Raw genomic sequence first — 19,421 nt, forward strand, 5'->3', positions numbered from 1 at the left:
TTTTAAGTTCCTGCCTTGATTTCCCTGCAATCATAGGCTGTGACCTGGAATTGGAATGAGCCTAATAAACTCTTTTCTCCCCTAAAGTGTGTGTGTGTGTGTGTGTGTGTGTGTGTGTGTGTGTGTGTGAATATGTGTCACAGCCACAGAAACAAAACTGGAATAAGGCTCTTGAGGACCGTGGTTTGATTTCCAACACGGCACAAACCAGGCCTGGTTGTAAAAACCTGTAATCCTAGCACTAGGGAGGCAGAGACTGGAGAATCAGAAATTCAAGGTCATTTTTAGCTACAGGAGAAATCAGAGAATTCAAGGTCAGCCTGAGATATATGAGACAATGCCTCAAAAACATTTTGGAAAATAACACCGGTAAATTGAACAAAACTAAAAATGAGCATAAGAGGCAGGGCTGTGCATGGAGATGACATATGACCCTACATGTGGTAACATATCCCTTTCTAATTATTTGGGGAAGTGATGGGCATTTCACAAGAGCAGCATTGAGCCTATGGCAAAACAAAGGTATCCACTCACTTTAGAAAGCTGTTCTTGGAAGCGGGGCTCACCTGGGGACAGATCCAGACAATGGATATTCGGTCGGTAACATTAAGCCTAACGTGTTCATTTAGAGTGCGTGCTGGTGGCTGGGAAGAATGGAAGGCAGCACTCTTTGGTCTGGAGGCCTGCTGTTTGCTTGACAGGAGGTAATAAATAAAAGCCTGCGGTGCCCCACAGCACTTTGGAAGGCTCAAGATGAAGAAGGTAAAAAATGGGCAACTGAGCATGAGACGGGCAGGTGAGGGAGCCGGGGAATAGAAATTCAAAGTGAGGCCCATCACTCTTTAAAATGTCTCCTTAGTGGGGAATTAGCAGTGGTTCTGAGCTCTTAACAGAGCCCGGTGACTAATTACTACAGCCTCCTTTCCTGACTTCAGAAGCACAATGACTTTGGAGGGCGGGGGAGAGCTTGGATTATTAATTGATTAAAGAACACAATATGTCAGGATTGTTCCTCCATCCCTGCCCCTCCTCCTCTCTTTGACACAAGGTCTTATGTAGACTAGGTTGGTCTCAGGCTTGCTATGGAATCGAGAATGACCTTGCACTTCAGATCCCCCTGCTGGGCTTTTAGGCATGCACCACCATAGGCAGTTTATGTTGGTACTGGTAGTAGAACCCAGGGCTTCATGCACGCTAGGCAAGCACTTTTATCAACTGAGTTTTGTTGATGAAAGAAATAGCTTTCACCTAAAAGGGGGGTAATAGAGAGTTTATTCTAGAACTAAATGAGTAACCAGGACCTGAGAACACAACTTCAGGTGATCCTAAATTCCAGGTTCCAAATGTGGTAACAGTGATTAAGTTTTTATAGCAACAAGACAAAGTCATAATTTAAGGCACTTTAAAAAGATATCAAGTAGGGCTGGAGAGATGGCTCAGTGGTTAAGAACACTGGCTGTTCTTCCAGAGGTCCTGAGTTCAATTCCCAGCAACCACATGGTGGCTCACAACCATCTATAATAAGATTTGATGCCCTCTTCCAGCACACAGGCATACATGCAGAGCACTCATACATAAAATATGAATAAATAAAATTATTTTAAAAAAGGTATCAAGTAGGTCATTTAAAGCAAAGTGGAGAAATCTCTGCTATGGGCCTCCAATGCTATCTGTTGACATTTTTAGCCTTTTGGTTGTTGGAAACCAGAGTTCTTTTTTAAACAGTCCAAAGGATTTGCTCAGTGGCCACAAAGATGTTAGGTCACATACAGAGGGGGCAATAGATGGCTATTAGGGGTACATCATCCAATATTCCTTGTCACCCACACAACACAGACTCTCCAAATAGGTGTAATTATTACCATAGATGAATCAAAATTAAAATATCATTATCTCCAAACTTCATGATTTTCATTAAGTAAATTCCTCTTGGTATTTGTGGTGGTCTGAAAGAAAATGGGCCCCACTATTAGGAGGTGTGGCTTTGTTGGGGTAGGTATGGCCCTGTTGGAGGAAGTGTGTCATTGTGGAGGTGGATTTTGAGGTCTCATATATAATCAAGTCATGCCCCGTATCTCAGACCACTTCCTGTTGCCTGCATGTCAAGATGTAAAACCCTCAGCTCCTTCTCTAGCACCATGTCTGCCTGCCTGCTGCCATGTTCTCCGTCATGATGAACCTCTGAACTGTAAGATGCCACCCCAATTAAATGTTTTCCTTTTTAAGAGTTGCTGTGGTCATGGCGTCCCTTCAGAATAATAGAAACCCTAAGACAGCATTGTACATTCAGAGTTTTAACAAATATATAAAGGCCCATACTCATCACCATAACCACACACAGTAGTTTCACTCTCCTAAAAATCCTTGTATGCTCTACCTGTTCATTCCTCTTTCTCCCATAATCTGGTGACCACTGATCTCATGCATTCTATGTGGCACTCTCATGAGCTGTCCCCTCAGCCTCCCACCACTCCTGTCACCATAGAGTTGTGTATTCCTTAATTTCACGTGGTTGCAGTTTTCTGTTATGTTCTTTCAGATTAGCTTGTTTTGAGGAGTAAGAAGCACTTAAGTGTTCTCTAGGCCTTTTCATGTTCAAAAAGGACAACTTCTGGAAATCTGTTCTCTCCTTCCACCATGGGTTCTGGAGATGAAACTCAGGATCAGTGCTCCTATCCATCCTCTGTCCCCTTTTCTACAATGTTCTCGGAGTCTCGGGGATTTGGGGTTGATATAAATGTCCCATTTAGGGCTGGGCACTCACAGTAACTTATTTTTAGCACTCTGACAAGCTATAGATCTCTGCATTAACTGCAGGCCACTGCCAAGGTCAGCTTTTCTGACTGAGGCTCAGAGCAGCACAAATCTATAGGCATCAACATAAATGTTTGGAAGACATTTTGGCAACAAAATTGAGGATGACCTTGGATTTTTAATCCTCCTTCCTCTACCTCCTAAATGCTGGGATTATAAATGTGTGTTACCATGCTCGTTCCCCCTTATTTCTCGTATTGGAGAAGAAAGTCAGCCCAAGTTATCTTTGACCATAATGGTAGACCAAAACCGAGAAAAACCACGAGATGCCATCATCGGTGTCAAGTGAGTGTCACAGGGTGACTTAAAATTATTCATTGGCACTTCAGTGATGAGGAACAATTACAGGAGAGGCGTTCCTTTGTTATAGTTCACTGTGACAGAACTATGGGCCTGGTGGGTAGTGAATGCACAAAGTTTAAGGCTTTAGGATAATTTCCACACCTCACAGAATGGAGATCTTTGTCAGAGACTATGACAATTAGCCAAACAACATTCCATCATGGCTATTTTTATACATCTTGAAAACCGAGCCACAGCTTCATCTTGGGTCAAATAGTGAACAAAAATCCAATTATGAAAGATAATTGAATCACTCTTTGGAAAGCGTAGGCAGGTGTATTTTATCTTGTTCACAGAGCAGGCTGAGGAATTAAGCAGTATCTTGTGAGTGGATGTCAGCATGACACAGGTCATCAACAAAAGCATATAAATGACAATGGTCGCAGTACTAATGAGTATTCATTAGGAATGTCCTGAAGGTGAAAATGGACGCACTACTCCTCACACATGCAGATCTTGCCAGCCTGAACACAGATTCTTTCTCTGCACTTGTGAGTTATATATAGCCTTGAAGATGACTTCTCAATGATCCCTGCTGCCCCATATTTATGTCCATATGTCACTCACTCCTTCTGAGTGTGGCTGTCAAAAGTGTGGGCTGTCACTCAGATATTTGATTACAAAGATGGTAGTTTTGTTTTGGTATGCTGAGGATCTTGGCCAGGATTCACAACATTGTAAGTTCACATTTCATCCCTCAGCATAAGACTGTGGCTTCCAACTTGGTCCAACTTGGATGCTCTCTCTTTGATCACTTACACTGATGGAAGCCAGGTGCCGTAATGTAGGCCCCCATGTTATATGTGTGAATTTGAGTTCAGAGGACATCCTCTGGAATTTTCAGGTTCTTGAGTTCTGAAATAAAGAATTGGACCAGGGACATGAATAGTGATAAAAACACAATTTACTAATCGAGTCCTTCCCAGAGTGAGGGACTAGGGAGTCAGACAGACCCCTTGAATGCAGACTGTGGGGAGAGGAGGAATCCCAGAGTATGTGAAGTTCTGAGTGAGTGCATGTTGTTGGCCATGTCAAGGACCTAGCCTCAGATTCATGGGAAACTTTTTTTTTTTTTTTTTTTTTTTTGGTTTTTCGAGACAGGGTTTCTCTGATGGGAAACTTTTAAATCCCCCCTGCTGTGATTATTCTTGGTTGTCAACTTGACTACATCTGGAATTTACTAAAACCTAAGCAGCTGGGTATACCTGTGAGGGATTTTTCTTAATTAAATCATTTGAAGTGGGAAGACCCACTTTTCATGAGGTTATTTTGAGGTGGGGAGACACACCTTTAATTCGGATGTTTTGAGGTAGGAAGATCCACCTTTAATCTGGGCCCCACCTCCTGCTGGCAGCCTGTATAAAGGACAAGGAAGAAGGAAGCTTGCGCTCCTTGCCTGCTTGCTTTCAGTAGCAAGTCCATTCCTTCACTGGCATAGAGCCTACTTCTTGGAAGACCAGCTGAGACATCCTCATGGGCTGAACAGCTACTGGATTCTTGGACCTTCTGTTAGCAGACAAACACTGTTGGACTAGCTGGACCATAGCCATAAACCATTTTAATAAATTCCATATACATATTCTATAATTTCTGTTCCTCTAGAGGACCCTGACTAACACCACTCCCCCAAGGAGGGATGAGGCTCAGAGGGAGGCAAATTTTCCTGTGGGCCATGTGAGGATGTTGTTAGTGTGTGTAGGAAATGTTCACCATGGCTTTCTCCCTCAGAATACTCATGGCCTGAAAACAGCCCCCCCCACAGAGACAGCTCCTATTGAAATGAGTTAAACCTGTCTCCTTGATTGAGTTCTATACCATACCCTGCCTCCTTGACTTAGCCATATGCAACAATCCTGCCTCCCTATCTAACTGTATATAATAAACATGCTGAGCTTCTGGGGTACCATGGTTTTTCCATCAGATAACCCATTCCACCTGACCCCAGCTCTTTTGGGTGTATTTGTGTTTGTCTTTTCTTCCCTGCACACCCAAGTCAGGTCTCTCCTGGAGCCAGGCTGGATGTGGCAGCATACAGGCAGGGTAAAAGGGCCTCTGGGCACATTAATGTGCTCTCACTCAAACATTTAAGATGGTCAAACTGCCGATTCTTCTCCTCCCAAGACAAAGTCTGGGTGGTGTTTTTACCAAGAGAGGTTAACTGTTCAGTGGGATTTAAAAATATCCCAATGAGGGAGGTGATTCCAGGGCAGGAAGCAATCAACTTCTCTGGATTATCCAATTCTCACAATAGCCCAGATTAGCAATTCTGAGGGAGGAAGGGAAGTCTTCCTCCTCCCAAACATGTAAATTTAAATCTGGCAGATAAATGTGAAATCCAGCTCTGGATCTCCATATACTGGGGAAGTTGTCTCTTTGGGTGCCTTTGCAGGGTGTGTGTGTGTGTGTGTGTGTGTGTGTGTGTGTGTGTACTTCAGTAAAACTTGACTGAGTGCTGAGACCTTGTTTTTCTGCCTTTTTATTGAAATTGGTATGGAGAAAGTGAGTCTATTCCTGCAACCTTAAACCAACTCACCATGATGGCATTTAGAGTACAAGTGGGCTAGAGAGCTGGGGAAGGTCAGAAGTGGCACTTGTTTGGGATCATGTACTTAGTGCCTGCTGAATTCAGGAAGTCCAGGCTTTCTCATACATGTTATATCCCTTACAAGTCCTTTACTTAGGGAGTTTTCTGGTCTTTTTGCCAACTGGCTTCTTTCTTATGCTAATCTCAATACTTCCTTGTCTGCCTTATCTCCTGCCACACCCATATGCAGAAGACATTGGGCAAGATCCTGAGGAGATTCCCTAGTATGGCTGGTGGCTTGTCGACTCTGCACATTTTCCCATCATGATCTCGACATCCCCTGCCCACAGAATCCCTCCTCTCTGTCATCAGTTGGATTCCTGGAACTCAGCCTGGTGCCTGGCCGTGAATCTCTGCATTTGTTTCCATCAGTAACTGGATGAAGGCCCTATGATGACAGTTAGGGTATTCACTAATCCTGTCACCGGAGTAGAACAGTCCAGACATCCTCTTGACCTTTGTCATTAGTCCAAGGTGGGGTCATCCTTGTGGATTCCTGGGAACTTCCCCAGCACCCTACCTCTTCCTATTCCCATAATGTCTTCATTTATCATGGTATCTCTTTCCTTGCTCTCCCACTCTGTCCCTGTTCCAGCTTGAACCTCCCATTTCCTTATGTTCTCATCTCCTATTCTTTGCCCTCCATTACCCCACCCCCTCACTCCCAGTTTGCTCATGTAGGTCTTATCTATTTCTCCTTCACTGGGCTATCTATGTGTCCCTCTTAGGGTTCTCCTTGTTAGCTAGCTTCTCTGGAGCTGTAGGTTGTAGTTTGGTTATCCTTTGCCTTACATCTAGTATCCACTTATGAGTACTATCTGTGCAGCCCCCCGTAGGACTGGACGAGGCCCTCTAGATACTTGAGACAGTTGTATTGCTTGAACTGTTTGGGGGGCCCCCAGGCAGGGGGATTGGGATCTGTCCCTGGTCTATGGACAGGCTTTTTGGAGCCCAGTGCCTAGGGTGTGACACCTTGTGCAGCCCTGGTGCAGGGGGGAGGGCCTTGGACCTGCCTCAGCTGAGTGTGCCAGGCTCTGCTGACTCCTCATGGGAGACTTTGACTTGGGGGAGGTGGGAATGGGGGGTTGCTTGGTGGGGGAAGGTTGGGGAACGGGAAGAGGGAAGGGGAGATGTGGTGGTATTGTGTTCCCCAAAATATTGTGCACGCTAATAAGACCACTGACACAATTTTGAGCCAAATTTGAAGTAAGCTTTAAGGAAATACAGGACAGGATGATGGTTCTGCCCAGGTCCATTCATCTGTGAATAGCAATACATTTCTTCCTTTTCCACTTGTATCCCCTTGATCTCCTTCAGTTGTCTTATTGCTCTAGCTAGAATTTCAAGTATTATAGTGAATAGATATGGAGAGAATGGACAGCCTTGTCTTGTTCCTGCTTTTAGTGGAACTGCTTTGAGTTTCTCTCCATTTAATTTAATGTTGGCTACAGGCTTGCTGTAAATTTCCTTTATTATGTTGAGGTATGTTCTGTATATTCTTATTCTTTCCAAGACTTTTATCATAAATGGGTATTGGATTTTGTCAAAGGCTTTTTCAGCATCTAATGAGACGATCATTTTTTTTTTCTTTCAGTTTGTTTGCATGGTGGATTACATTCCCCGATTTTCATATATTGAACCATCCCTGCATCTCTGGGATGAAGCCTACTTGATCTTAGTGTATGATCTTTTTGATGTGTTCTTGGATTTGGTTTGCAAGTACTTTATTATTTTTGCATCTATGTTCATAAGGGAAATTGGCCTGTAATTCTCTTTGTTGAATCTTTGTGTGGTTTGGGTATTAGAGTGACTGTGACCTCATAAAATGATTTTGGCAATGTTCCTTCTGTTTCTATTTTGTGGAATAATTTGAGGAGTTTTGGTGTTAGCTCTTCCTTGAAAGTCGATAGAATTCTATGCTAAAAGCATCTGGCCCTGGGCTTCTTTTGGTTGAGAGACTTTTAATAACTGCTTTTATTTAAATTTTTTACCTGATCTTGATTTAACTTTGGTAAATGATATCTATTGAGAAAATTATCCATTTTTTTTAGATTTTCCAATTTTGTGGAAAATTTTAAAGTATACCTAATGATTCTTTGGATTTCTTCAGCGTCTGTTTTTATGATTCTCTTTTTGTTTCTGATTTTGTTAATTTGGGTATTCTCTTCGTGTCTTTTAGTTATTTGGGGTAAGGATTTGTCTATCTTCTTGATTTTTATCTTTGTTTCATTGATTCCTTGTCTTGTTCTCTTTGTTTCTACTTTATCCATTTCAGCCCTCTGTTTATTTCCCGCCGTCTACTCCTCTTATGAGTGTTTACTTACCTCTTTTTCTTCTAGAGCTTTCAGGTGTGCTGTTAAGTTGCTAGTTTGAGGTCTCTCCATTTTTTTTTTTTAAATGTGTGCACTTACTGCTATGAACTTTCCTCTTAGCACTGCTTTCATTGGGACTCATAAGTTTGGGTATGTTGTGTATTCATTTTCAATGAATTCTAGAAAGTCTTTAGTTTCTTTATTTCTGTCTTGACCCAGTTTTCATTCAGTGGAGAGTTGTTCAGTTTCCATGAGTTTGTAGGCTTTCTGTTGTTTCTGTTGGTGGTGGTCTGATGGGATACAGGGAATTATTTCAATTTTCTTGTATCTGTTAAGACTTGCTTTGTGACTGAGTATATGTTCACTTTTGGAGAAAATTCCATGAGGGGCTGAGTAGAAAGTATATTCTTTTTAGTTTGGTGAAATGTTCTGTAGCTATGTTAGATCTGTTTGGTTTATAACATGTTAGCTTCAGTATTTCTCTGTTTAGTTTTTGGCTGGGAGCCGTGTCTATTGGTGAGAGTGGGGTAATAAAGGCTCAATGTTTGAGGATCAATGTGTGATTTAAGCTTTAGTGATGTTTCTTTTACAAACATGGGTGCTCTTGCATCTGGAGACAGCAGCTGAGGCATCACCTAATTTACATTTGGCAACATGGTCCTACCATGCAGTTGGAGCACAATACTTAATTATCATATGGGCAGGGGTGGGGGCCAGATCTGTAAGGACTTGTGTTAAATGAAAAACTTGAGATAAGTCTGGCTCTGTAGCTCAGGGACAGCTTCCAAATAAGGTCAGGCCTCCAGGCGTAGAGACACTATCCAGGTAGGGAGGGAGCCCTGCTGGAAAGGGAGTCCTCCATTTGTTGCTGAGCTCAGAGAGCTATCCGGATGTGGTGGACCACAACCTTAAGTGCAGTATACTTCAACATATTCTATTGGTGATGCTTGTGTCTGCAGCTCCTATTTGCTTACCTAGATTGTTCATTTCCAGAATTCCCTCAGTTTGTGTTTTCTTTATTGCTTCTATTTCCATTTTCAGGTCTTGAACAGTTTGTTTTCTTCAACTGTAGGTTTGTTTTTTCTTGGCTTCCTTGTCTTTCTTTAAGGGATTTATTAATTTCTTCCATTTTCTTTTGTTTGTCTTTTTCTTGATTTCTTTAAGGGATTTGTTTACTTCCTCTTTAAGGACCTCTATCATCTTCATAAAATGGGTTTTAAAGTTTTTTTCTTGTGCTTCAGCCATGTTGAAATACTCAGGGCTTGCTGTAGTAGGATAGCTGGGCTCTGGTGGTGACATATTGTCCTGACTGTTACTGTGTTCTTCTGCTGTCATCTAGGCTTCTGGGTTTGGGGTGATTGTAGGTCTAGGTGCTCATTTCTGAGTTAGTCTATGTTGGATGGGTGTTTTGTTCCTTAGTTTCTGTTTCCTCTCTCGTCTTCTGGCCAGTGTGGCCTGTAGTTGAGCAGGTCTCCATCCAAGCTGGGAATTGGACTTCTGGTGGTCAGGTTGGTCTCTGGTTGAGCAGGGGGTTTCTGCCCAAGTTGAGTGATTTGGACACAGCAATCAGGAGGGGTTGGGGCATTGGGGATAGTATGGGCAGAACCGAGAGAATGAGGGAGTCCCTGGGGTTGGCTTACCTGGAGTTTTGATGGCTGGTATAGCTTCTGGTTGATTAGGGTGCCAGGTGCTGCAGCTGGAGTTGGGGGGCCAAGATATGGTGACAAGGAGGGGAAGAAAGACTGGGGGTGAATGGGTGGGAATTGACAGGTGGGGGGGGGTCTGCAGAAAGGCAGCTTATCTGGAGTTCTAGCAGCTGGGGTGGCCTCTGGTGGAGAAGGGTCCTGGATTGTTATTTTATATGACTAACAGCCTCTGGCATCTTGGGAAGTATCTGTCCTTGGGCAAGGTGCTCACAGGTTAGAGGAATTTTTGTTTTATGGATCTCTTAGGCACAGTAATTAAAACTTAAAACATAGTCAGGCTGTGGTGGTGCATGTTGTGGAATAATCTTTTTGTACACTGTGAATATGTGTCACTCTGACTGGTTTAATAAAAAGTTAAATGGCCAATAGCTAGACAGAGAGGATGCGGGGAAGAAGGGCACAAAAGCCAGCCAGGTGTGGAACAAGTCAGACACAAAAAATGGGATAGAGGTAAAAGCCACATGGTTGAACATAGATTAATAAAAATATGGGTTAATTTAAGTTATAAGAGCTAGTTAGAAACAAGCCTAAACTATAGGCCAAGCTTTCATAATAAGGAGTCTCCATGTGGTTATTTGGCTGCTGGCTAGGCATGATGGAAAAAGTTGACTACAGGTGCATGCTATTAATCCCAGCACTCCAGAGGCAGAGGCAGGCAGATCTCTGTGAGTTTGAGGTCAGTTTGCTCTACAGAGTGAGTTCCAAGACATCCAAAGCTACAAAGAAAAACCCTGTCAAACAAACAAACAAAACAAAACCTAAAACATAACTTTGGCTCTCACATAGAACATAGCAGTTCAGAGATGCCTGAAAATGCTAAGTAGTATGAAGTAACATGTAAAGTTTATAAAAATCAAACTAATTTGATTTTGTCAGTTAGAGTTTTAGCAGTAACCAGAAAACATGCAACTAGTATTTTGGAGGCAAATACACTCAGGGTTAAGAAAATTTGATTTTAAAAATGAAAAGGGAGTCTCCTTGTCATGGAGAAGAAATGTGGACATTTCTAGAACTAAAAGGATTGTGTTAGCAGAAGATACAGAGAGGAGAGTGGGACACTGTGGAGGGAAACCACACTGTTAGAATTGGGGACCGGCCTGGGGCAGAGAAAGAAACCTGGACTTCCCTCCCAGAGAAGACTGCTGGGATACGGCTTTAAGCCAGTAGAGAGTTCTTCTTAGCCAGCCGGCAACCACACTGGGTGTTCGGGATCCCAGTGTAGCCCTAAGCCTTTCTCAGGGTGAGCTTCCAAGTACAAAAACCATGTCCTGGGTTGACATACTTCATTTAACAAGTACAGTTAGCCAGAAGCAGAACTACAGAAGGTAAACAAAGCAAGGTTAGTACATTTAGATTCTTTCCCATAAGTATGGACTTTGATGGATTAGGTAGGTCCATTTGTTTTCATTTTTGGCAAGTGATGCTGTCTACTTGCTGAATTTTACAGCCCGGTTGGTACTTCCATGGAGTCAGTTGTGCTAAGGTCTGGGGCCCTGTTACACTCTCCACTCTCCTGCCCTCCGATTTCTCTCCTCTATTGGCCAGTTCTGATTGTAAGCCAGATGAGTTCTTGGTGGCCAGTCTCAAGCACATGCCCACACCCCAGGGAAGTGCTTCTGTGCTTTCCATTATTCTCCATCTTGAAAAAATCTTCAACCTAATGGATTTAAATAGCTATTTATTATGGTACAACCAAACTATATCAACCAGATACCAGCGACTATGTCTTACTATATAAACTCTTATTTCCATCTGGGCTTGTTGACTTGGGCTTCTACTCCCAACTGAGGTATGAAGATGAGACCTGTGGAGGCGACAGAGAAAATTGGAGTCCGTCTGGGCAACTTGGTGAGACCTAAGAATAAGAAGTGAGAATAGGGCTGCAGATAGCTAAAATCAGTGATGGAATGTAGCTGCTGTGTGTGAGGCCCTGGGTTCAGTCCTAGTACCACCAGGCGAAAATCTTAGTTTCTGTAATGAACAGTGAACTGAACATCCTATCATATTTCAGTGGCTTGTCTGAAACAGTTCCTCAGAGCACAATGAAAACAGGGCAGTTGAAGACAAAGTAGGTCTTAAGGGTTATGATGTATCTTGCTGTAGTGCTCCCCATTGTCCCTCAGGAAAGCCTTTACCCACTTGGTAAGCTAAATATATGCTTTATTATTGTGTTAATTTTTACTTCGCTGTTACTGAATTTACAGTACTTTCCATATGTTCATTAGCTATCTGTATTTTTTCTTTTGCAGCCTCTGCAATTTTTTTCCTGTTGATATTCATGGTGATTTACATGACCAGTATTCCCCACAGGCTCAGGTAGCTGAACACTTGGTCCCCAGCTTGGAGGATGTTATGGAACCTTTGGGAGGTGCCACCTTGCTGGAGGAAGTATGTCACTTGGGGTGGGCTTTGAGAGTTGATAACCTTGCCCGACTTCTAGTTCTCTCTCTTTAGTATTTACAGTTCAAGAAGTGGTCTCTCAGCTTCCTGTTCCTGGCACCTGCATGCATCTTGCTCTCATGTCTCCTCCTGCCATGACATAGTCTCTCTGGAACTGTAAGCCCCAATACACTCTCACTTCCTTAGGCTGCCTTTGGTCATGCTATTTTATCACAACAACAAAAAAGTGACCACTACAATATTCATCTTTCTTTTATTGCTTTGTGGGAGCTTTTTACACATTAACATTTAAACATATTGATTTTTTATGTGTATGTGTGTACATGTATTTGAGTGCATGTCACATGTGTGTGGTGCTTCAGGAGACCAGAAGAGGGTGTCAGAGTCCTTGGGGTTGGAGTTACAGGCCATTGTGCACCACTTGACATGGGTGCTGTGCACTCAGCTGGAGTCTTCTAAAAGAATAGCATGCAAGTTTTAAAAATTATTTCTTTTATTTTTTGAGATTACAATATAATTACATCATTTACTCCTTCCCTTTCCTCTCTGAAAATCCTTCCATATACTCCTCATTGCTCTTTCAAATTCATGGCCTCTCTTTTCATTAATTGTCATTACATAATATATGTATGTACATGTACATAAATTAAAGCTGCTCAGTCTGTATGTTCTCAGGGCTGATTATTTGGTCTTGGATAACCAATTGTGTGCTCCTCCCCGGGGAAGGCTGTTTCTCCCACTCTCAGCATTCCTTAGCTGCCTGTAGTTCTTTGTGTAGGGTTCTGGCCTTGTGGACTTTTCTCTGTCCACTTTGACATATCTATCATTACATTGTTCAGCCCATGCAGAGGCAGTCATGTTGGTGAGACTCTATGGGTGTTGATGGGCCATCTCTAGCTCCTGTTTACATATTAAATCTTGAATGAGATTACTATATATACTGCATGTGTTCTCTGGTTTAAAATAATTCACAGACCCTCTCTTCTTTCCTTCTTTCCCTTCTCTTTAATTTTGTTTGTTTGTAAGACAAAAGCTTAGTGAAAACTGCTGAGTAGGTGTATATATACAGCTCACAGCACTGAATAGCCACACGGACCCATCACAGAAATGTAAAACAGAGTAGACTGCACAAATGTTACACACCCATCACCTGGTTCATCTTCTTCCTTCAAGTTTCCTTAGCACATTTCTCTGCTTCCTCCCTTATATCTTTTGGAACATTTCATGCCTTTTGCAACAATTCATGTCACCCACCCAGCTGAGCTCTAGCTCAAAAGCTTTATCCTCAATTCATTATGTACGATATAAATTATTCTTGCAACTTCTTTAACTTTTAATGATGGCAGGTCATTCCTTTCAGCTAAAGCTTTTCTATTTCTGTCTTTGCAGCCTGCCTGGATTTTCCACTGGCACAGCCCCAGTAACCATATGAACCACCTGATGGGTCAGTGACACAGAGCTGTGCACAATCATTCACCCTGTAAGACCCCAACACAAGACTGCAGCCCAAAGGTCTAAGAGCGCTGTAGCATGTACAAGCGTATATGTGGACAAGCATGTTTATACACGACTGCCCTGCAAGATGTTTTAGGGGAATGTTACAGCCAAAGTCAGACCTACAGTTGGAAACTTCTGCTTTTGTTATGTCTGCTAATGAATGAGCATCTGCCAGTGAGCCTGTGAATGCCATTCCAGCATGTTGATCAACATGTTACTTTTTTTTTTTTTAAATAAAAATAAGTGACTCAGCAGTTAAAAAGTGCTGGCTGCTCTTTCAGAGAACCTAAACTCATGCTGTGGAACATATGCACTCACGTGTGTCTACACACACACACTCACACACTTTTTATCTTTTCTAGAGTTTGACATTAGTAAAATTGCAAAGTGTGAATCCCCTAAGGGTTTATTTATTTTTCACTTACTACAGTGCTTTGAGGCTAACCCATGTTGTAGGCATCATTAATTTACTTAAAATGTTTATCTGTGCATTTATTATTTGCTGTGTGTGTAGCGTGTGTGTGTGTGTGTGTGTGTGTGTGTGTGTGTGTGTGTGTGATGTATGTGCACATGTGTGTGAGGATGTTCATGCCCATGTACTCTCTTGGGGAGGCCAGAGGAGGCACTGGGTGTCCTGTACTATCAGGCACTGTCTGCCTTCTTCACTTGAGTGAGGGTCTCTCACTGAACCTGAGTCTTGTCATATTTTTGGCTGGAGCCTGATAAGCAAGCTCTCGGGGTTCACCTGCCTCTGTTCCCAGTGCTGGGGTTACAGGCACATTCAGCCATGCCTTGCTTTCTTATGTGATTGCTGAGGATTCAAACTCAGGTCCTCATGCTTGCAAGTGGTCTTACACACTAAGCCTTCTCACTAGCCCCCAGGTTACTTTTTATTGTAAGTATGCAGTACAATATGTCCATCCATTCATTAGTTGGTAGACATTTGGGTATTTCCATTTTCCGTGTTTATCGAAAGCTCCTAATGATAGTGTAAAAGTTTTGGATGCACTATGTTAGTCTTTTAGGGTGACAATTGTACTTTGTAGCAGTTGTATAATATTAAAGTAAGTTCAGCAAGACAGTACATGAGTTGTTTTGTCACTGTGGGAGTGGGCTTTGAGGTCTCTTTTACTCAAGCTTCACTCAGGTGTGGCAGTCGACTTCCTGTTCCCTGCAAACCAAGATGCATCACCTCTGCCTACATGCCGCCAAGTTCTCCACCAAGATGACAATGTTCTGAATCTCTGAACTGAAAGCGAGCCACCCAATTAAATGTTTTCCTTATAAGCGATTCCGTGGTCATGGTCTCTCTCTTTACAGCAATAAAAAAAAAAAAAAAAAAAAAACCAAACAAAAAAACAAAACCAACCCTAAGAGACCTTCTAAGCGATCTCATTGGCCCTATCTAATTGTATTTTGATAGTAGCTACCTCCACCCTTCTTCCCTTTCTCGCCTCTAGTAAACACTCTGCTACTTGAATAAGTAAATTAATTTAAAGGGAAATAAATCTCAGTAGAAATGGAGTATGCGACTTTCTTTGGTAAAGGAAACGTATTTTTGTTAGGTAATTTTTCTGATAATGGATTAACAGAAATCCAGACAGAAACTTGCACAGATAAAGAAAGCGAAGGAATAACCGATTTGGATTTAGAGTAGGAAACCACAGCTAGCCTTCAGGTACAGGCAGTGCGGCCGGCCGGGGCCCAGTCATTCCTCCAGCCAGGCACACTTCTCTGGGCTCTCCTCCGGGCTCTTCCCGTAGATGGCAGCCGGGTCACCGGCTTGTGCAAGTCCAGGCTGCCGGAGAGCGGCATGCAGGTGTCTGAGACACCCCAAACCCCCGCCTCCCCGCCTCCCCGCCTCCCGGAAAGGGCTCCTTGCCAAGTACCAGGTGATGCACGTGCGGTTGTTATGGCGTGACGTCGCGAGACCTGCCCCGGAAGTAGTTGCTTCATACCCCGCCCCAAACATGGCGGCGCCCAGCTCTTTGGTTCACCACCTGCTTCTGCTCCACCTCTAATCTTACCCTTGCCGGAGTCGCCGGGGCCATGGACGCGCCCGGCTTCATGGCGTCGCTGGTGGTGAGTGCGGGGCAGGGGTGAGTTGCTGGGTGCAGGCTGCACGGGAGCCTTGGCAGCTTCTCTGCACGCGCGCCTTCTTCCGGGTTTGCGCAGTGGTCTGTCCTCGGGTCACGGGCAGCTAGGTCTTGGAGCAAGTCTGGGGGCGTGCAGGGAGCATGCTTTCAAGGCCAGGTGGGTCCAGCAGGGATTTCAGAGAAGACAGGAATGCCTGACCTAATTGTCTTCTTCTTCTTTTGGTTTTTCGAGACAGAGTTCGTCTGTGTAGCTGGCTGTCCTTGAACTCGCTCCGTAGACCAGGCTGGCCTCGAACTCAGAGATCTGCCTACCTCTGCCTGCCAGGCCTTTCATTGTCTTTACTCAAGGCAAAACAGCTTCCCTTATACATCACATTTTCTCTGAACTTGGGAATTAAAGAAAACATGGAAAGAAACACTATTAAGGAAAACACTCATGACCCTTCCGTCCAAGACACTAACTTGTCTTTTTGTTGTATCTACACATGTATTTAGTTAATAGTAATCTGCTTATTTTGCTCCAAGTTTAAGCTTTGAAGAAGTACTGAGCATAAATAGTTGTGGAGTCGATAGAATGTTTATTGTTTAATTCCGTGGAAGTATAAGAACCAGTGTTTGAGGAACCTGTTACACAGCAGGTCTAGCCGGGGATATTAGACTCACCAGATGCAAGACAGAAGATGGGTTGATTTTGATTTGGTTGTGGAGAAGTGTACAGGTGCAGACACGGAATGCCTTGATTTTTAAAATGCCCCTGCAATGAGCAAATAGAAGCCCAGCGGCATTGTTCACAGAATTAGCTAATGATCTGGATGAAGGGCTTGGAGACACAGTGTTGAACAAGAGAAACCTCCCCACGAGGGGTCAGGTGCTGAAGTGCGTGTTGGGGTAAATGACAGGTGGGCAGAGTTCAGGCTATTACGGGAGTAGGTGAAAGAGAGGGGTGGCTTAGCCAGATTTAGGGGGTCATGGTTTTAAGTTTAGGTTTGTTGAAACTTGTGTAAGCCAGGCTACTGAGATATAAAGGAATATTTCACTTCAGGGAGCTTTCTCTGTCAGTGGGTGGGGCAGCAGTAGTGGTTTTGCTAGTTAACATTATGGTTCTTGGAAATGGTGTATGTACTTTACGTGTTGTTCAGTTTAGTTCTCACAACCGAAGAATTACCCCAGTCTTCTAGTTTGCTTTGTGCTGTGATAAACACTGACCAAAACCAACTTCGGAAGGGTTTGTATGGCTTACAGGCCCTGATCACAGTCTGGACATCTTTGCAGGAAGCAAAGACAGGAACTGAAACAGAGGCTGTGGAGGAATGATGCTTACAGACTTGTTGACCTACTTTCATATATATATATGAAATTTATATTTTTATTCACTTTACATACCAACCACAGATCCCCCTCTCATCCCTCCTCCCACTTCCCCCCAGCCTCACTCCCCCTACCCCTGACCCAACCCCATCCCCTCCTCCAAAAGGGTAAGACCTCCCATGGGGAGTCAACAAAGCCTGGTACATTCAGTTGAGGCAGGACCCAGCCTCTCCCCGCTGCATCAAGGGTGAGCAAGGCGTCAACCATAGGAAATGGTTGCCCTGCTTTCTTATACCACCCAGGGCCACCTGCCTAGGGGTGGCACCATCCTCAGTGGGCTGGGCTCTCCCATTTTAACCATTAATAAAAAAATTGCCCCACAGACTTGCTCACAGGCCAGCTTGAGGGAGGCATTTTCTCAAGTGAGGTTCCCCTTTCCCAGACGACTCTAGCTTGTTGCTCAGGCTCCAATCTAGGTTGTTCAGTGGTGGAGTCTGTGTTCTTAACCACTTCCTGAAAGCTCAGATCAACAACAGTAGTGCTTTTCAAAACAGGCGAGTGCTAGAGTTATCAAAAGAAGGATGGTTTAAAAATGAACATACAGAGGAACTAGAGATGGTTTTGCAGTTAAGAGCACTTGCTGGGTTTGGTCCCCAGCAACCACGTGGGGATCACAACCATCTGGAACGGCAGTTCCAGCAGGTCTTACGCTTTCTTCTGGCCTCTGGGCACCAGGCATGAATGTTGGTGCACAGACATTTATACACACAGGCAAAACAGCCATACACACAGGTAAATAAAAAAAAAATCGTAATAAACTGAACATATAGGAAAGTATAGCCTTTTTTATTGTTTGGTAGAGGTTCAAAGTGGGGTATGTGGGCAGCAGTTCCAAAAAGTTGGTTCTCATTCATGCCAGCTGAAGAACAGTTTTTTCCCCTCTTATTGCAGTTTATGAGACTACCAAGACTGTCTTTCCTCCCTCATGTTTTTATTTTAGGTGAGAGAGGGGTACTTGGGAAGTTTTAGTGTTTGGTAATTTAGTTGTGGATGATTTGTTATGAGTTTTGTTTCCACTTCCAAACTCTTAACACTACTTGCCAATTGCTACTTTAAGTTTTTATTATACAAACAAAATTTGAGTAAAAAGATGAAATGTCAGATAAGAGGAAAACGGTACACTTAATAGCTATCCCACCTTCACAAGCCAGGTATCTTCTGTTAGAGCAGTATTGTCCCTCCCCTCAGAGACTAATGGCCTAGGAGGAGGCAGACAGTAAATTAAAAATAAGGCTGTAGAGAGCTGAGTGAAGACTGAGGAGACATTTGAAGTCACTATTAATAATGTAGGACATGAATTTAGAGATTTTAATATGTGATTTTATTAATTGAGTTTAATATTTGATGTAATCTTCATTCTTTGGCAGAGGACTCCTTAGTTTTTACATGATTTTTAATATTGATATAACAATATTGGCTTTGGTAAACTTTGAATGCTATCAGTAACAACACAGTTCCAAAATAATTGCTCATATATATTGATAGACCCAACTGTAAAACTAATAGCCCACTTGTATTGATAATGGGTTCTGGGCCAGGCATTCTAAATATATGGGCTTCATTTAGGGTTGGGGTGATAGCTCAGCAGTTAAAGCACCTGCAGTGTGTGAGGACCTGAGTTTAGCTCCCAGAACCTTCGGAAATGCTGGGTGGGTGTGGTGACTCATGTGTAATTCCAGGGGTCGGGTGGAGACAAGGGATCTCTGCAGCAAGCTGGCTAGCTAGACTAGCCTTTTGATCTCCATGTTCAGCTGAGGGACCCTGCCTCAGTGAATAAAGTGGAGAGATAATGAAGACGACTTCTGACTCAAGATTGGGCTTTCATACACCTGTAAACTACCTCCCCAGACACACACACCACACACACATGCAAGTGCAAATGCACACTACACACAGATATTACTAAAACAGATTCATTTTAATTGTATTTTATTTTTTTCCTTTTTTAAAAAAAACTACTGAGTTGTAAACTCTTTTGGGTTTTCAAGATAGGGTTTCTCTGCATAGCCCTGGCTGTCTTGGAACTCACTTTGTAGACTAGGCTGGCCTCAAACTCAGAGATCCACCTGCCTCTGCCTCCCAAGTGCTAGGATTGAACACACCCGGCTTGAATTGTACACTTTATTTTTGCCCGGCTTGAATTGTACACTTTATTCACGTATTGTTGCGGTACTGGAGGTTGGCTCAGGGCTGCATTCGTGCTGGTCAAGCACTCCACCACCTCCGGCTGTTTTCTCCCTCGTTTTATTTCTTTTGCCCACTCTTCCCTTTCGTTTTCTCCCCCAACTTCTTTTGTGGCTCA

The 19,421-nt window shown here is 43.3% G+C and overlaps 1 protein-coding gene and 1 pseudogene across 1 annotated transcript in view; one reads left to right on the forward strand and one right to left on the reverse strand.

The window, feature by feature from the left end:
- Positions 1 to 11,500: 11,500 nt before the first annotated feature.
- Positions 11,501 to 14,127, reverse strand: LOC131906460 (proteasome subunit alpha type-3-like; annotated as a pseudogene).
- A 1,490-nt stretch (positions 14,128 to 15,617) lies between these two features.
- Positions 15,618 to 19,421, forward strand: part of Slc25a26 (solute carrier family 25 member 26) — a 122,789-nt gene continuing 118,985 nt past the window's right edge. Inside the window, exon 1 of the mRNA XM_059258253.1 lies at positions 15,618 to 15,737. Within this exon, the coding sequence (XP_059114236.1) occupies positions 15,705 to 15,737 (33 nt within the window). The 5' untranslated portion in view covers positions 15,618 to 15,704. The remainder of the gene's footprint in view (positions 15,738 to 19,421) is intronic.

The sequence above is a fragment of the Peromyscus eremicus genome, chromosome 3, assembly GCF_949786415.1.
Source record: "Peromyscus eremicus chromosome 3, PerEre_H2_v1, whole genome shotgun sequence".
NCBI classification, from domain to species: Eukaryota; Metazoa; Chordata; class Mammalia; order Rodentia; family Cricetidae; genus Peromyscus; species Peromyscus eremicus.